General features: G+C 44.1%; 1 protein-coding gene and 1 long non-coding RNA gene across 2 annotated transcripts; one reads left to right on the forward strand and one right to left on the reverse strand.

The window, feature by feature from the left end:
- Positions 1 to 634: 634 nt before the first annotated feature.
- Positions 635 to 19,855, reverse strand: LOC129848814 (zona pellucida sperm-binding protein 2-like; the record flags this gene model as incomplete). Its single annotated transcript, XM_055915908.1, has 5 exons — positions 635 to 798; positions 12,119 to 12,215; positions 12,311 to 12,452; positions 19,296 to 19,485; positions 19,813 to 19,855. Coding segments are annotated over 5 exons (636 nt in total), but the record flags the coding sequence as incomplete, so codon positions are not given.
- LOC129848816 (uncharacterized) lies at positions 2,311 to 3,659 on the forward strand. Its single transcript, XR_008758566.1, has 4 exons — positions 2,311 to 2,450; positions 2,542 to 2,648; positions 3,009 to 3,079; positions 3,251 to 3,659. It is a non-coding gene; the product is annotated as an uncharacterized LOC129848816 (long non-coding RNA).
- Positions 19,856 to 19,858: the final 3 nt, after the last annotated feature.

The raw sequence follows: 19,858 nt of genomic DNA on the forward strand, positions 1-19,858 counted from the left end.
TGCACACTCGCTGCACAACAGCATATACAAGTAAAACTATACAGAACATAATTCTGACAAAATAAAAGACATACCTGCACACGAAGAGACAACACACACGTTACCCTTGGTGCAGTCACAGCTCTCCGGCACCTGCGCGAGCACATGTACACTCACTCAACCACTGTCACAAGTACTTAGAAGTTACAACAGATACCCCAGTCAGTGAGCTCTGTGAAACTTGTTAACATAAATTCCTACACTGTCCACACTATACCAAACGTATGGTTGCAAAACAGTACATTGTATAACCTTATGACGGTTCCATATTAAACAGTTTCGGAGCCAAGGACAACATACCTTGCTAGCCGAGGGTCAGGCAAAAGAGAACGATAAAGTGGTATGGGGATACAGATAACCCGCGATGGGCCAAACCAAAATATACAAAACTTTTACAATCACTTGTATGTACAATATTGGTATGAAAAAGTGTTTGTACACCAAATAAAAACATTAGCTATGCAGCTGTAATTAAATAAAAAAATACACTGAATTATTATTATTATTATTACCAGATTATTAACATCCCCTCTTGACCTGGCCTATTTGAATTGGTCCTTGTGTGCAATTTGGTGCGTAATCTAGGGGAACAACATCACACTGCTACATGAACACAATAGTTGACAAACAATATCAATCTATGATTTATGAAAGGAGAATCATAAGAGACAAACTCACTGAAGACAGCATCAACCTCTTTAAAAAGAGGAGCGACACTCAAACGAATAACGTTACCAAGGCATTCAGCGTTGAGGTCATCTGGAATGGGAAAGGTTAGTTAAAAACCAAAAGATATATATATAGTCAAACGCTTAGTGCTTGAACTTGCAGGGTGCAAAATGCATACTTATAGATGGTGTCTGTTGTGCTTGTATGCCCACAGCTGCCAACAATAGGCAAAACAACCTGTAAGGCATTTGACAAATTATTATGATTGATTAAAAGGAGGAAGAACACAACTCAAATGTTTGCATCGCATAAGACTCTAGGCCTGCAACTACTTACCCTGAGCTAAGGAAAGGAACCATTATAGAACAGAATTGTTCTGATAAAATACACAGCTACAGAATCTAATATTTTACCCAAGGTGTGCAGCCTACAGTCCAGGGGTATTCAACTTTTACCCTATGACAAAGGCTTCCCACACTCAGTCACCTGAACCCCAAAGGGCTGCACATTTTCTTTTTATTCCCCTAGCCCTACAAAGCTGATTCAAATAATCAACTAATCATCAAGCTTTGTTCATGTGAATCAGCTGTGTAGTGTTAGGACAAAAACCAAAATGCACACCAAGTTTGGGGCTTTTGTGGAGCGATGGGTAACTGTTGTCTATGTGTGCAAAGGGTCACTGGTTCGGGACAGAAGTAAAACTGTTACACGGGCACCATTTAATTTGTCATCGATCTCTAGACCAGATCCCCCCTACCTTTTCATTACGCAGACATAAGCACAGTTGACACCATCGAGGTGCGGATGTTTACTTTCGACACTAGTTATTTTTCTCCAGTTTCGTCCGACGAACAGACTGTCATGGTAAAATAAAACGGGATATATTTTTAATGGAGTCCTAAGCATCACTCCAGTCAAAAGAATCTCTGCGAACGTTCGATTCCATTCATTTGCTATGGGCTCGCGCTAGTGTTCCCGCTTAGCCAACGTTCTTATTAGGCCGTTTTTCAGCCTTGGGTGAATTTTGACTCGTTCTATTGTCCGGCCTGTAGCTAGCCAGAGCGAATTTACGAAAGCACCCGCATGTCCATTGAGGAAGCACGACGACATGTAGCTAAACTAAGAATGACGAGAATAATCAAGTCAATAAACGTTGGCTAGTTAGCCTATAGTTAATATACTGGCAAGTTTGATGTACAACTACTAACGTTCGGTAGTTAGCTAACATACCGGTACATAGTGCTGTAATGATATGTGGTTCGTAAGGACAGCGTAGCTAACACATTGTCAGCCAACGTAATTTATTTGTAAAGTCATTACATTGGTCGTTAGGGCAAATCTGGTCTGTGATGATGGGGGGGGGGGTTCACACCTAGCTCGGCTATTAGACTATTCTTTAGTAAAGGTTGAATAGTCTATTGTTCAGTTATTAGCCCAACTTGCAACAAATTGCTGTTCCTCTCTCATTCCTTTCCCTCTTCCACGCGTCATCATTCTGCTCCGGAGTGGCTCGCTTTGTGGGCGTGCTGGCAGGATAGGGCAGCGTCTTCAGTTGCGCGTCAAGAATTCTGCATACAGTTGCACGTTTGTATGAAGGTGTGGTTATTCACAGGCAAATTGTTATATGCTATGGAGGTACATTTGTGTATTTTTGTCTAAATCAAAAAGAATTGTTCTGACAGCTATTTTTTCCTCGACAGAAAAGGAAGTCAAAGCGGACACCTACGAAGATGGCATCTCAGGTAAGCAGCACTGGGCTGTATTGACAAACAATGACATGTGCTGCTTTATATTGAACGGTCATATCTCAGTTATTGTTTTCTTTACTTTCAGAGAGCAAGCTGTCCAAGGGGGTCGAAAATGTAGATATTGCCAGATGTTCACTGTGAGGATCAGGCCGTGGAAGATGTATTGCTGGCAAAAAGTGTCCCTAACCAGAGGTAATTAAACTGTTCTGTGTTCTTTTTCTCCATCTCTGCCTGTCTTGTTGTACATGGAATCTGTCTCACATGCATGAATTAAAAAACCCTTAAGATGTCAGCTGCTAATTTTCAGATTTACAGCCATTTTCACTGGACTATCTGTTGCTGCTAAGTCATGGGTTAGCCTTGCAATAACCAAGTGGTGAGAAACACAGCCCTCTATATTTAAATGTTTCAGGTACACTTTGAAAGGAGATACTGTATGTGACGCAGACACCTATTGGCATTATATTCTGTTGTTTGTCCTCATGGGTCTGTTTTTCAGCTTAAAGTACTCTGTAGCCACTCACGTCATCCCTCTCCCCCTAAATCTTCTAGGTTATGTCAGCTGTTTTGTTGAACCTCTCCTGCATCTGAACTGGCTGACAGAGGGCACAGCCTGATCATAGGTGAGATGTCACTTGGTTGAGTCAACAGGGAATATTATTAAAGAGATGCTTTACATTGAAATCCCAGAGTTAATGATCCAAGGTCAGTTTTGCATTTCACCTCCTGATTTAAGATGACTGACCGTGTTAGACAAAAGAAAACAAGGCTTAATCATGCTCACTTGTCTGCAGGTATGTTTTGATGTGAGAGGAATCCAGTCCCGACAGCGCAATTGTGATGAACTGAGAGAATATTAGGGTAGCACTGTCATTCATGAATCATGTGCTATCTGCCGCTGTTCTTACCTCTCGCCCCACTTCGTCTTCTAATGCACACCATATGTGCATTGAAGTACAGATTTGCCTACCTTTAAAAAATGTTTTTAACTAGGCAAGTCAGATAAGAATGACGGCCTAGGAACTGCCTTGTTCAGGGGCAGAAGGACATATTTTTACCTTGTCGGCTCGGGGACTCGATCTTGCAACCTTCCGGTTACTAGTCCACCTGCCCGCCCAAGATTGAACTTGTATTTATAATATTACAATTAAAATGCACTTCTTTCAATAAAGCGTTTCACATTCTCCACTGGTTGAAATACTACCCTGTGTCCGTCCTCTGATTAATGGAGTTAAATGTTCATAGGTTTTTTTCTCTCTGTATATATGAATTACAGATCAATCATGTTTAGTCTATTGTATAGTTACAATGTGTAATCATTGATATCCCAGGAGCAGTAAACACTGTTGAAGTGTATAATTGTAATACATGCAGACACCGCATCATTTAAATAATGGTGTTTGATATGACTGAAAAATACAGTCATACCTGAACCGCACCTTTATTTGCCAAGGAAGAGTACATGATCGGTGAATATATTCAATGTACAGGCTACAATGTGGTGGTAACTACAGTCCATGTGTATATAGGACTTGCATCCTTGGCACATTAAAGTTATATTCTACTCTAGGCTTCATTAATGCCATTCAGACTTGAGGTTCATAGATTGGTATGAATATTAGTTCAGAACTTTACGTTTTAGGGTCCATACCCAGATCGGCTACATAGTTATTTTTAACCCGACACAATAAGCAAGTAAATAGTTAGCTAGCTAGCTATGTTACTTCAGCTGCATTGCAAGGCAAGCTTACACAATTGTGCAGTCAATGCGTTTGTCTCTACATTAACACATTCCTCTCAAATTCTACATTTGCTTGACTCGTTAAGACGTCAGCCATCTTCGTTGAGCGCCACAAGGCAAGGGTGGCTCGCGTCTTTAAATCTGCGTATTCCTCCAAAGCTTGGCTGTCCTGAGTCTGCACAGGACCTAGGATCAAGAGACACTTAAGTGTTTTAGTACTATATCTCTTGACATAATGATGAAAATAATCATGGCCTCTAAACCTTCAAGCTGCATACTGGACCCTATTCCAACTAAACTACTGAAAGAGCTGCTTCCTTTGCTCGGCCCTCCTATGTTGAACATAATAAACGGCTCTCTATCCACCGGATGCGTACCAAACTCACTAAAAGTGGCAGTAATAAAGCCTCTCTTGAAAAAGCCAAACCTTGACCCAGAAAATATAAAAAACTGTCAGCCTATATCCAATCTTGCATTCCTCTCAAAAATGTTAGAAAAAGCTGTTGCGCTGCAACTTACTGCCTTCCTGAAGACAAACAATGTATACGAAATGCTTCAGTCTGGTTTTAGATCCCATCATAGCACTGAGATTGCACTTGTGAAGGTGGTAAATTACCTTTTAATGACATCAGACCGAGGCTCTGCATCTGTCCTCGTGCTCCTAGACCTTAGTGCTGCCTTTGATACCATCGATCACCACATTCTTTTGGAGATATTGGAAACCCAAATTGGTCTACACGGACAAGTTCTGGCCTGGTTTAGATCTTATCTGTCGAAAAGATATGTTTGTCTCTGTGAATGGTTTGTCCTCTGACAAATCAACTGTACATTTCGGTGTTCCTCACGGTTCCGTTTTGGGACCACTATTGTTTTCACTATATATTTTACCTCTTGGGGATGTCATTCATTTACATTACATTACATTTAAGTCATTTAGCAGACGCTCTTATCCAGAGCGACTTACAAATTGGTGCATTCACCTTATGATATCCAGTGGAACAACCACTTTACAATAGTGCATCTAACTCTTTTAAGGGGGGGGGGGGGACAGAAGGATTACTTTATCCTATCCTAGGTATTCCTTAAAGAGGTGGGGTTTCAGGTGTCTCCGGAAGGTGGTGATTGACTCCGCTGACCTGGCGTCGTGAGGGAGTTTGTTCCACCATTGGGGTGCCAGAGCAGCGAACAGTTTTGACTGGGCTGAGCGGGAACTGTACTTCCTCAGAGGTAGGGAGGCGAGCAGGCCAGAGGTGGATGAACGCAGTGCCCTTGTTTGGGTGTAGGGCCTGATCAGAGCCTGAAGGTACGGAGGTGCCGTTCCCCTCACAGCTCCGTAGGCAAGCACCATGGTCTTGTAGCGGATGCGAGCTTCAACTGGAAGCCAGTGGAGAGAGCGGAGGAGCGGGGTGACGTGAGAGAACTTGGGAAAGTTGAACACCAGACGGGCTGCGGCGTTCTGGATGAGTTGTAGGGGTTTAATGGCACAGGCAGGGAGCCCAGCCAACAGCGAGTTGCAGTAATCCAGACGGGAGATGACAAGTGCCTGGATTAGGACCTGCGCCGCTTCCTGTGTGAGGCAGGGTCGTACTCTGCGGATGTTGTAGAGCATGAACCTACAGGAACGGGTCACCGCCTTGATGTTAGTTGAGAACGACAGGGTGTTGTCCAGGATCACGCCAAGGTTCTTAGCACTCTGGGAGGAGGACACAATGGAGTTGTCAACCGTGATGGCGAGATCATGGAACGGGCAGTCCTTCCCCGGGAGGAAGAGCAGCTCCGTCTTGCCGAGGTTCAGCTTGAGGTGGTGATCCGTCATCCACACTGATATGTCTGCCAGACATGCAGAGATGCGATTCACCACCTGGTTATCAGAGGGGGGAAAGGAGAAGATTAATTGTGTGTCGTCTGCATAGCAATGATAGGAGAGACCATGTGAGGATATGACAGAGCCAAGTGACTTGGTGTATAGCGAGAATAGGAGAGGGCCTAGAACAGAGCCCTGGGGGACACCAGTGGTGAGAGCACGTGGTGCGGAGACAGATTCTCGCCACGCCACCTGGTAGGAGCGACCTGTCAGGTAGGACGCAATCCAAGCGTGGGCCGCGCCGGAGATGCCCAGCTCGGAGAGGATGGAGAGGAGGATCTGATGGTTCACAGTATCAAAGGCAGCCGATAGGTCTAGAAGGATGAGAGCAGAGGAGAGAGAGTTAGCTTTAGCAGTGCGGAGCGCCTCCGTGACACAGAGAAGAGCAGTCTCAGTTGAATGACTAGTCTTGAAACCTGACTGATTTGGATCAAGAAGGTCATTCTGAGAGAGATAGCAGGAGAGCTGGCCAAGGACGGCACGTTCAAGAGTTTTGGAGAGAAAAGAAAGAAGGGATACTGGTCTGTAGTTGTTGACATCGGAGGGATCGAGTGTAGGTTTTTTCAGAAGGGGTGCAACTCTCGCTCTCTTGAAGACGGAAGGGACGTAGCCAGCGGTCAAGGATGAGTTGATGAGCGAGGTGAGGTAAGGGAGAAGGTCTCCGGAAATGGTCTGGAGAAGAGAGGAGGGAATAGGGTCAAGCGGGCAGGTTGTTGGGCGGCCGGCCGTCACAAGACGCGAGATTTCATCTGGAGAGAGAGGGGAGAAAGAGGTCAGAGCACAGGGTAGGGCAGTGTGAGCAGAACCAGCGGTGTCGTTTGACTTAGCAAACGAGGATCGGATGTCGTCGACCTTCTTTTCAAAATGGTTGACGAAGTCATCAGCAGAGAGGGAGGAGGGGGGAGGAGGGGGAGGAGGATTCAGGAGGGAGGAGAAGGTGGCAAAGAGCTTCCTAGGGTTAGAGGCAGATGCTTGGAATTTAGAGTGGTAGAAATTGGCTTTAGCAGCAGAGACAGAAGAGGAGAATGTAGAGAGGAGGGAGTGAAAGGATGCCAGGTCCGCAGGGAGGCGAGTTTTCCTCCATTTCCGCTCGGCTGCCCGGAGCCCTGTTCTGTGAGCTCGCAATGAGTCGTCGAGCCACGGAGCAGGAGGGGAGGACCGAGCCGGCCTGGAGGATAGGGGACATAGAGAGTCAAAGGATGCAGAAAGGGAGGAGAGGAGGGTTGAGGAGGCAGAATCAGGAGATAGGTTGGAGAAGGTTTGAGCAGAGGGAAGAGATGATAGGATGGAAGAGGAGAGAGTAGCGGGGGAGAGAGAGCGAAGGTTGGGACGGCGCGATACCATCCGAGTAGGGGCAGTGTGGGAAGTTCATCATTCGAAAACATAATGTTAACTTTCACTGCTATGCGGATGTAACGGATGTGAAATGGCTAGCTAGTTAGCGGGTGCGCGCTAGTAGCATTTCAATCAGTTACGTCACTTGCTCTGAGACATTAAGTAGGGTTGCCCCTTGCTCTGCAAGGGCCGTGGCCTTTGTGGAGCGATGGGTAACGACCGTGCTTCGTGGGCGACCGTTGTTGATGTGTGCAGAGGGTCCCAGGTTCGCGCCCGTGTCGGGGCGAGGGGACGACGTAAAGTTATACTGTTACATTGATGCTGTTGACCCGGATCACTGGTTGCTGCGGAAAAGGAGGAGGTTGAAAGGGGGGTGAGTGTAACGGATGTGAAATGGCTAGCTAGTTAGCGGGTGCGCGCTAGTAGCATTTCAATCAGTTACGTCACTTGCTCTGAGACATTAAGTAGGGTTGCCCCTTGCTCTGCAAGGGCCGCGGCTTTTGTGGAGCGATGATAACGACGCTTCGTGGGAATCAGTTGTTGATGTGTGCAGAGGGTCCCTGGTTCGCGCCCGTGTCGGGGCGAGGGGACGGTTTAAAGTTATACTGTTACACGGATGACACACAGCTGTACATTTCAATGAAACATGGTGAATCCCCAAAATTGCCCTTGCTAGAAGCCTGTGTTTCAGACATAAGGAAGTGGATGGCTGCAAACGTTCTACTTTTAAACTCGGACAAAACAGAGATGCTTGTTCTAGGTCCCAAGAAACAAAGAGCTTCTGTTGAATCTGACAATTCATCTTGATGGTTGTAAAGTCGTCTCAAATAAAACTGAAGGACCTCGGCGTTACTCTGGACCCTGATCTCTCTTTTGACGAACATATCAAGACTGTTTCAAGGACAGCTTTTTTCCATCTACGTAACATTGCAAAAATCAGAAACTGTCTGTCCAAAAACGATGCAGAAAAATGTATCCATGCTTTTGTTACTTCTAGATTAGACTACTCCAATGCTCTACTTTCCGGATATAGCACTAAATAAACTTCAGTTAGTGCTAAATACGGCTGCTACAATCCTGACTAGAACCAAAAAATTGGATCATATTACTCCAGTGCTAGCTTCCCTACACTGGCTTCCTGTTAAGGCAAGGGCTGATTTCAAGGTTTTACTCCTAACCTACAAAGCATTACATGGGCTTGCTCCTACCTATCTTTGCGATTTGGTCCTGCCGTACACGTACGCTACGGTCACAAGACGCAGGCCTCCTAATTGTCCCTAGAATTTCTAAGCAAACAGCGGGAGGCAGGGCTTTCTCCTATAGATCTCCATTTTTATGGAACGGTCTGCCTACCCATGTGAGAGACGCAGACTCGGTCTCAACCTTTAAGTCTTTACTGAAGACGCGTCTCTTCAGTGGGTCATATGATTGAGTGTAGTCTGGCCCAGGAGTGTGAAGGTGAACGGAAAGGCTCTGGTGCAACGAACCGCCCTTGCTGTCTCTGCCTGGCCGGTTCCCCTCTCTCCACTGGGATTCTCTGCCTCTAACCCTATTACAGGGGCTGAGTCACTGGCTTACAGGGGCTGAGTCACTGGCTTACTGGTGCTCTTTCATGCCGTCCCTGGGAGGGGTGCGTCACTTGAGTGGGTTGAGTTACTGACGTGATCTTCCTGTCTGGGTTGGCGCCCCCCCTTGGTTTGTGCTGTGGTGGAGATCTTTGTGGGCTATACTCGGCCTTGTCTTAGGATTGTAAGTTGGTGGTTGAAGATATCCCTCTAGTGGTGCGGGGGCTGTGCTTTGGCAAAGTGGGTGGGGTTTTTCCTTCCTGTTTGGCCCTGTCCGGGGGTATCTTCGGATGAGGCCACAGTGTCTCCTGACCGCTCCTGTCTCAGCCACCAGTATTTATGCTGCAGTAGTTTATGTGTCGGGGGGGCTAGGGTCAGTTGGTTATACCTGGAGTACTTCTCCTGTCTTATCCAGTGTCCTGTGTGAATTTAAGTATGCTCTCTCTAATTTTCTCCTTCTCTCTTTCTTTCTCTCTCTCGGAGGACCTGAGCCCTAGGACCATACGTCAGGACTACCGGGCATGATGACTCCTTGCTGTCCCCAGTCCGCCTGGCCTTGCTGCTATTCCAGTTTCAACTGTTCTGCCTGCGGTTACGGAACCCCTACCTGTCCCAGACCTGCTGTTTTCAACTCTTAATGATCGGCTATGAAAAGCCAACTGACATTTATTCCTGATTATTATCTGACCATGCTTGTCATTTATGAACATTTTGAAAATCTTGGCTCTCTAATTTTCTCCTTCTCTCTTTCTTTCTCTCTCTCGGAGGACCTGAGCCCTAGGACCATACGCCAGGACTACCGGGCATGATGACTCCTTGCTGTCCCCAGTCCACCTGGCCTTGCTGCTATTCCAGTTTCAACTGTTCTGCCTACGGTTACGGAACCCCTACCTGTCCCAGACCTGCTGTTTTCAACTCTTAATGATCGGCTATGAAAAGCCAACTGAAAATTATTCATGATTATTATTTGACCATGCTTATCACTTATGAACATCTTGGCATAGTTCTGTTATAATCTCCACCCGGCACAGCCAGAAGAGGACTGGCCACCCCTCATAGCCTGGTTCCTATCTAGGTTTCTTCCTAGGTTTTGGCCTTTCTAGGGAGTTTTTCCTAGCCACCGGGCTTCTACACCTGCATTGCTTGCTGTTTAGGGTTTTAGGCTGGGTTTCTGTACAGCACTTTGAGATATTAGCTGATGTACGAAGGGCTATATAAAATAAACTTGATTGATTGATCGTCTATTCACATCCCAGTAGGATATGGATCTGTTCGCACTTCCTACACCTTCCACTAAATGTAAACAGTCAGTAGAACGTGGAATAAAGCCTCTAGTGTGATGTGGGGCCGGATGGCAGCTATTCGACTCAGTGGTCTGGCAGAATGCTAGTTCCTGGTCACGCGCGCTTGCCATGTGTTCCATTACTCCGTAGACAAAAACAAATGCTCCGGTTGGAACGTTATTGGATATATACGATAACATCCTGAAGATTGATTCTCTACTTATTTTGACCTGGAATATAACTTAATGAAGTTTTCGTCCGAGTTTCCCTGGACCGGCGCCAGCGTTTGGACATGTGTACTAAACGTGCTAGCAAAAGGAGCTAATTGGACATTATCGAACAAAACGATTTTTTGTGGAACTAGGATCCCTGGCACTGCATTCTGATCAAAGGTAAGGGAATATTTATGTAATTTCGTATTGCTGTTGACTCCATGGCAGAGAAATGTTGTGTATTTCTGAGCGCAGTCTCAGATTATTGCATGGTATGCTTTTTCCGTATAGTTTTTATTTAAATCTGACAGCGGTTGAATTAAGAACAAGTGTATCTTTAATTATATGTAAAACATGTATCTTTCAAAGTTGATGAGTTTGTTTTTTGACGTGGCTCTGCAATTACTCCAGATATTTTGGAGGCATTTCTGAACATGGCGCCAATGTAAACCGAGATTTGTGGATATAAATACGCACATTAATTGAACAAAACAAATGTATTGTGTAACATGTCCTATGAGTGTCATCTGATTAAGATTATCAAAGGTTAGTGATTAATTTGATCTCCATTTCTGCTTTTGTGACCATCTTTGGCTGGGAAAAATGGCAGTGTGTTTCTTGGATTTGGTGGTGATCTAACAAATGTTGCGTTTGCTGTAAAACATTTTAAAAAACGGACACGATGTGTAGATTAACAAGATGTTTTTCATTTGCTGTATTGGACTTGTTAATGTGAGAAAGTTACACATTTCTAAAAAATATTTTTGAATTCCGCACGCTGCCTTTTCAGCGGAATGTTGTGGGTGTTCCGCTAGCGGAACCCCTGGGCTAGAAAGGTTAAATCTGATCCTGATGCGGAATAGATTGCAACGTATTCATGGATCTGTACCTTCCGTAGTCCGGACTTGGCGATTGTGAAGAGAACTCTGGTGGCATGTCTTGTGGGGTATGCATGGGTGTCCGAGCTGTGCGCTATTAGTTTTAAATACATTCAGCTTATCAACACTTCTTACAAAAAACAAGTAGTGATGAAGTCGAGATTGACATGCATATCATTAAAGAAATGTCCATATTTGGATGGAAACCAAGCTAGTGAGAGGTATCAAGGAGAGTTGTAATTTGTTGAAAATTACCAACACTGCTGTGCTCCCTGGGGCCTGCATCCAACCACAGCCCTGCTGGCCTCACAAACCACCATCTGCTATAACATTGAGTCAGTTCTTCCTACTGGACATTGGAAAGCTTTTGTTTTGACACCCATTGTTCATCCTAGATGGGAAATTGGTGCGCAACACTTATCTCCGGTGGATGGTTCAGAGTTCCATGCTTACAAAAGGGTTGATTGACACGCGTCAGATGACAAGCCTACTACATCCACTAAAGTACATGCACCTTGGTGTTATATGCAAATCAGATACAATTAAGGTAGCTCCAACGGTTAGGATTGTTGCTACGCAAGTAAAACAAACTTAATTGTTATATAGAACACTTTATTTGACATGTTAGAATAAGACATTACACCCAAAGAATGTATCCAGAAGAAACATACAAATGACGCTCCTCAAAGAGGTCTTTGACATGTCGTTGACCTGTTGAGAGAGAGAAAACCTATTAGTTCAGTTATGGTCTGACAGGGTCTGAAAAGCATAACACAAGACCTACCTCTTTTCGAGTTGTCCTGATTCACACATTGTCCACTACAGGGGCTGCCAGAGGGACTACTGGCGTCACAGATGACCACATCACAATGGACAAAGACCTAGAAATCAAAGATTTGATGGTGTCAGAAATTTAAAAGGAATGATTGCCACTCACAAAATTAACTAATAAAGATTGTTGGGTGAAATTTGTTACCTGGCCACTCGGCTCAACCGCATCCTCGACGAAGGAAAACATATAGACCTCAAAGCGTTTGACGTGAGGGGGGAAGTGGACCCTGGCGTCAGCTACCACCGGGTGGAAGACTACACGGTACGGATCCTCCGGGTTCTCACAACTGCCAGTGTAGAGAGAGGGACTAAGTTAGGAACAAGAAAACACTGTAAACCCCAACCGCCTTGTGTACGAAGTCTTATGGTGTCATGACTGTCCTGTGAGGATCAGATCAATTCACACCGTGTTGTAAATGACAGGAGAAGTGGGTTCCTTCTCCCCCTCCAGTATGAACTAATGTATTTTTTACCCAGCTCTTTCCACCAAAACTCTTACCCCTCGGTCTTGAAAAACCCCCAACATATTTCATATACAATGTAAAGGCTCGAGACTTCCTACCTGTAGTGTGAGCACTTTTCTAGTTCCAGTTTTTCCTTTTTAAAAATCACAAAATAAGAATCAACATGACATTCTTTTTCTATCTCTGACCAGTCTTATGTTAAAATATTGTTCCAGTATTCACTTTTGAACGTATTAGAGAAACTCCTAGAAAATGTGCATAGTAAGTAGCCATGCCACAAGTGACATCAGTGAGCGGGCCAGACTGACAGAATTGTCCCCGGCGGCCAGAGTGCATAAAAGGATGGTAACTGAAATTAACATTAGACCAGAAAACCGTGAGTCGCTAGCTACACGTTTGAAATGGTTGGAACTTCCCTAAACGCACCTTCCTAAATACGGCGAGCTGCAGCTCATGTCCAAAGTGGTCCGAAACCTGAATACCAACACGAGGGAGAATAAACATCTCAGACAGACAGTCACTGGTACAGCCGATTAGCTGTTTGAGCCAAGTACCTAGAAAAGCTAACTTCAGTGGGACCATTCTGCTACTATATCCAAACCATCCTACTCTCATCACCCACTGAGGAATCAGCGACAGGGTTGATTAGCCCATCTTCCAGAATGAGTGAAAGGAAAATCCATCCTGAAGTTCCGTTCAAGACTAGTCATTGGAGTCACGGACAACTATTGACATTGTGACCTCAGGGAGCCAATCAGAGAGAAGACCCAACCACCTACCTTTCCACGGCGGCATCCCACATAAATAAATTAATGCAAAAATGTAACAACGATAAGTGTCCCTTATGGAACCATGGGTGGGGGAGCCGTCATATTGTGTCAGTCCGCTAGGGACCCGTGTGTTTAGCTAGTAATTATATTAAACCAATTTGTATAGTACTGAATCATAAGGCTGGGGTTCTTGCAGCTGCGAGGAGGATACGATGTAATGGTTAATAAGTTGACTTTAGCAATGTAATAGATTTCTACCGTCTAGAGTTTAAGTCGGGAGACGGTATCTTTAAAACCGTTTCCTCGGCACCCCAAATCCTAACACGATTCATTAGAGTCGGGTAACAATTAAACAGTCCTCAGATAATTCAAGGTCACGACAGTAGTTTGTTGGTTTTAATTTCTGATCTTTTGGCCCATCAGACCTGGAAAAATCTGATTTTGTATATTTTTTATTTATTAAAAAACAGATATTGGGCTGCCTATTTGAAAAAAAAAATGCATTTAAATTTGTCAAGGGAGGGTCATACTAGCAATGCCATAGCATTTCTCAACAATATTACTTTGTCTACTGCAAAGGCTTTTATAGCTAGTTAAATGACGGATGTCAAATGTCTATGTCGTATGTCCAACATGTATATTCAATTACATTGACATGAATGCATTCTCATGTGGTGAGACGTCCCTCTAAATCAGGGGTGTCAAACATACGGCCCGCGGGCCGGAACCGGCCCCCAAGGAGGTTCGATCAGGCCCGCAGGATAATTTGAAAGTGGAAAAAATGCATAATTCGCTACAATTCATGGATTATCCGCTAAGGGGCGCACTCTTTCCATCAGAGTAGAAGACAAGCCGCATCACTGAGACAGACTGAAAACAGCAGACGGTATCAATGCGCCATCTGCTGCTTGTTACGACGTTGTTAATACCTTGGTCTCTACCTCTCCGCTACACCCTCATTAGCCAAAATGTCGTTATCCAAACGGAGAAAAGTAGATAAGGAGTGTAGAATTTTCAAAGAAAAATGGACCACGTCCTATTTATTTACAGAGATGCACGGAAAACCTTCGTGCTTGGTGTGTTTGCAACAAGTTTCGGTATTGAAGGAATATAATATTCGACGCCACTACGAGACTCATCACAGCGAAAAATATGACGGCTTGCAAGGACAACTGAGAAGAGATAAGATTAACGAATTGCTGGCGGGTCTGAGGAAACAGCAGTCAACTTTCATCCAGAGCCGAGAAGTCAGTGAAGCAGCGGTAAAAGCCAGCTACCTAATTGCTAGCGAAATAGCATTAGCATCGAAGCCGTATTCCGACGGTGACTTTGTTAAACGATGCATGATGAAGGCGGCTGAACTTGTATGTCCCGAGAAGCGACAAGCTTTTGCCAATATTAGCCTGACGAGGAATACTATAGCAGAGAGGATTTCGGAACTATCGGCAGATTTAGACAGTCAATTGAAACAGAGAGTCAAGTCATTTATTGCATTTTCCGTGGCAATTGACGAGAGCACTGACATCACAGACGTGGCCCAACTGGCCATATTTATTCGAGGAGTTGATGAGACATTGACTGTTACTGAAGAGTTTCTTGAGTTGGTGCCAATGATGGACACCACAACAGCCGAGGACATTTTCGGCTCTGTCGTTGCTGCATTGGACAGAGTTGGAGTGGACTGGTCCCGCGCTGTCAGCCTGGCTACAGACGGCGCGCCATCCATGGTCGGAAAGAAAGCAGGTGTCGCGACAAAGTTCAAAGACAAAGTACAAGCCCTTAATGGAGGAGATCGTTTCTGGACATTTCACTGTATTTTGCACCAGGAGGCATTGTGTTGCAAGTCGCTGAAAATGGACCACGTCATGGAGGTGGTTGTTCGCACTGTAAATTTCATCCGGTCCAGAGGTCTGAACCATCGTCAGTTTGACAAACTTCTCAGCGACAGCAACATTACCCACAGCCTGCCATACCACACTGAAGTGAGATGGTTAAGCCGAGGCGCTGTGCTGAGGCATTTCTTTGATCTACGAGAGGAAATCGGACAGTTCATGGAGAAAAAAGGAAAACCGGTGTTGGAATTACAATCTCAGGAATGGCTACGGGACCTTGCATTCTTGGTTGATATTACTGAACACTTGAACAATCTGAACAAAATGTTGCAAGGCCGCAAAAAAGTTGTCACACAGTTTTCTGACAACATACATGCATTTAAGTTGAAGCTGACTTTGTGGGAGATGCAACTGGCAACCCTGCTCATTTCCCCTGTCTGAGAGATGTGTGTGTGACCAGACCTGATGCGGACATGAAACGGTACAAAGACAAAATTGCAGGACTACTGCGGGAGTTTGAGAAACGTTTTCAGGTATTTGGTGAACTTGAGACAGAATTTTCCGTTTTTCGCTCACCTTTCACAGTTAAAGCTTCTGATCTGCCGGTCGAAATTCAGCTAGAGATAATTGATTTGCAGTGTGATGCAGATTTGAAGGGCAAATTTGCCTCTGTAGGTCTGGACAGATTTTATCAGTATCTACTACCAGGGTACCCCAAATTAACAGCCCTGGCTGCTAAAATTTTGTGCATGTTTGGGACAACCTACCTTTGTGAACAAATTTTCTCAGTGATGAATATCAATAAAACAAAAATGCGTTCAAGGCTCACAAACAAGCACTTAAATGACATTCTGAAAGTGACAGCTAGTCAGGACATGACACCTGGTGTTGATGCACTTGTACAGGAACAAATACAAGTCCAGACTAGACTAACACCTTTAAAATGCTGCCTTAGATACTGTTTGCATTGAAAGAATACAGCTCTGTGAAGATGAATCCTTACTGTGGTGATTTAAAAAATGTGCACTTTAATGTTAGTCAGCAGCTTCAAAACAAAAGTTGTGTGATGGAATTCTACTGTTCATACAACTCCATAAATTTTCAGTATGTATTGTATGTGTATGTATGTTTCATGTATGAAGTTTACAGATTTACAGGACAGGCGAACACTTTCTTCATTACACATTTAAAATCACTCTCCTTAGTTTGTAAGGTGTACGCAGGGATTACATTTAGATTTTATATGCGTATGTGTAAGTGGTTTAAAAATTCCTTTCTTTAAAAGTCTCATTTAATCTTAAAGTGCATTACTATATTTTTCAGTACCAATTAAAGTTTTGTGCCTTTGTACAATCAGTGGGATCAGTTGCAATGCATATTTGTGAATGATAAAAGTAAATTGCACATTTGTCTAAGGAAATATGAGGTGTTTCATGAAATGTTTTGTAAAAGGATAGTTCATTAAATTTCAATATTTTCCTAATGTTCTTGTGCTTCTTTACACCAAAACAAAGGAAAGACATGATATTTTGGTTATTTATAGCAGAGTATGGTATAATTTTAATGGTCCGGCCCACTTGACATCTCCCTAGGCCGTATGTGGCCCACGATGCGAAATGAGTGACACCCCTGCTCTAAATGGTTCTTCAAATTCTAAATGATCCAGAATGGTCAGACTACAGGCGACCTGAATATTGATCAATTGACCGTGGTTCAACCCTTAGTTCCCGAATAGACAGTCGGTATCATATTTTCAAAATAAGTTCTTCATTTTAATTAGGAATTTCATGCAATGCGCCAGAGCAATGCTTCCGCTGTCGGAAAAATTGGTCACAAAATATATTCTACACCCATGGCATCAGATTCACACGTGGAGGACTTCTGTGAAGGGAGCAGCTCTACAAAGTAACCTACGCATTGACAGTTTAGGCCTACTTTTGTCATTTGCATCTTTGGGAGGTTTATCATTTACTGTTTAACTGACAGATATTAGCAAAAAGGGATTTGTGAAATCTGAAGACGTTACATTAAGAGACAAACGCCCACACCAGTACAAATCCACTTGAGCTGACAGACGACGGCCAGAGCTTTCTCAGGATTTTCCTCAACGATTTAAGCCAAGTATGATATAGTTGCAGCTGAAGTGACAAATCTGAACTGCTCATTTCGTGCACAGCCATGTGAATGTGGTGTCTTTTCCTATGATCTACAAAACATTGAAAAAACAGGCTGATAAACTGCTACCACCCCCACCAGGGTGACATTTGATTTAATAAACCGCTGCAAAGTTACTCCCGTGACAGCTGAGCCTTGTGCCAAATTTGGGGTTTTGCAACCATTTCATAAAAATTGTAAAATTGCGTGATTTGATAGCATTTGGCAAACCCAATCCCCCAAATAAATGGTTTTGACCATAAAGTTGCTTCACTCCACTGCTTGGTGTAACATGTATCCAGATACTGAAAAGGCACCCGCAAAATTAAAGTGTCATTTGCAGCGTGCATAATCATGGGCAAAGTCATTGTAGCCCATCTACCAAAGGTTGCAGTGTCCATTACAATGTAGGAAAAATAAGTAATCTTTCAATAGGTTACCCAATTTAAATTCTTGAGAAGATGGCAAAGTAAAAAATTAGGCCAGCGGTGTCCATATGTGGCAAAGTGCTCACCCAAATCAATGCTTATGACAAACCCAGCTGTGTCTGACATTTTAAATATGAACATTAGCTAGCTAAATAAGGCTAGCAAGTTGCTGCTACACTTGACCGTGGTATTTGTTCATGTTTAGCAACTCTCAATTAGCGCATTCCTCTAGGACAGGAAATTCCATTGAAAGTGGCATCAACTTCTAGGGATCCTGTCAACTGATCCTATTCAGTTTCAAACATCAACTTCCATGCTGCACAGGCATGTGAACCATCCATTATGTTAAGCGCATAACCGTTTTAAACACAAGAGGTCACTTGTGCCTGAATTCAACAAGTATTCAGTCAGTGTTAAGAGCAGTTGTATGAAACCAAGCGGAAATGCAAGCTAAGCTTGCCAGCCAAGCTTGCCAGCCGCTCACAAACTTTCCCCCCGCACATTTATTGCCTGCTGCCCACATAGCCTTCCTTACAAATAACTGGACATGCGTGCATTCCTATCAAAATGCCTTATTTTCTGTGTAACGTTTCTACTGTAGCATACCCTAAGTATAATGTACTTAGCGTTTTATGCCTGCATTCTGATTCTTGCCTAGATTGTAATGGACACGTGTGTAAACCACTTTTGAAGGTGGTACCGAATAAGAGCTAACGCCATACAATGCAGTCGGGTTATCACGTAAGCGTCTGTTTGACTCTTTAGCTCTGTTTAGCTTTCGTGCTACGTTTAAGCTAGGCTTGCATTTGGGGAGGTGAGAACAATTGGCTTTTTGATTTGTTAATTGTAAACTACTTGTCATGTGTACGCCGTAACAAGTACAAAGATTTGTCACACGCTGAAGTGGCCAAACTAAGTTAAGATCTCATGCAATGGAAGCAGTGAATGGAATTAGGGAGTTCTTGATTGACAAACATGGCTGCCATATTTTCCAAACTAGATTTACATGGCTCCCTTGTACCGCATCACTGGTGAGCACATTGTAAAACAAGTCTAGCTGTTGTTTAGACTAGATGATAGCATTAACATTCATATATTTTACAAGCAAAGGTGGAATAAAGTTGTGAAGACCTTTATTTCTCATCAGTACAAAACATCGTTTAGATGCTTTTCAGACAACGCGGTTTAGAGTCGTTTGTTTGCGTCATACGTTCTGTTTCAATGCTACGCTGCAGTGATAACAAGAATGTGATGGTACACGCCAGAATCTCCCATAAGTGTTCATTTGGGTGGAGATCTGGTGACAGACCGCATACTGCTCACATCGTTAAGCTCAAACCATTGTGACCACTCATTACCTATGGATGGGGGCATAGCCACGGTAGCCAAAGTAAATGGCCTGCCAAACATGATAGGTTGCTAAATACTCAGGAACCACACCTGTGGAATAACACTTGTTTAGGCCCAAAAACAACAAGTTACCCATTAATGATGAGATTCCACCGGGGTCGGGAGTCACGGTCCTCATTGGGGGTGGCCCAGCAGTGGTCAAGCACCAGCGCTATCTTGGGGTCAGAGGACCTGGTCAGCTCCACCTCAAAGTGCAGAGGCTGTCTCAGGTACCTCACCACTGGATACTCCTCCTCCTGGTGGAACGTGTTATACGAGGCGTCTGGAACACAGAACGAGACAACCGGTGGGCACAAAACAGCGAGGTACCATCTCAACTTGTCCATAAATAAACACACGTTTATCATATCCTGTTGTGCCCTGATGAACCCCCCCCACCAGAGGCTTCTAACAAATTCCCAAATCAGCTCCTCACCGTTACTCCATAGCCACACCTGTAGATCTCAGAACGCAAGAGTAATATATCATAAGGCTTACATTTTTGGGAATGGTTTTGTAAAGGACACCTTCCAAGATTCTATATTCCAGATCATCAGGAGTGATTAGAATTTAGAGGCCAAGTTGAAATTCTGAATTAGTGCACGCTTACCCTGAGCGAGTCTCATTCTGACCATTTGTAGACCAGTCCCAATCTC

The sequence above is a fragment of the Salvelinus fontinalis genome, unplaced genomic scaffold (assembly GCF_029448725.1).
Source record: "Salvelinus fontinalis isolate EN_2023a unplaced genomic scaffold, ASM2944872v1 scaffold_1200, whole genome shotgun sequence".
In the NCBI taxonomy this organism is placed as follows: domain Eukaryota; kingdom Metazoa; phylum Chordata; class Actinopteri; order Salmoniformes; family Salmonidae; genus Salvelinus; species Salvelinus fontinalis.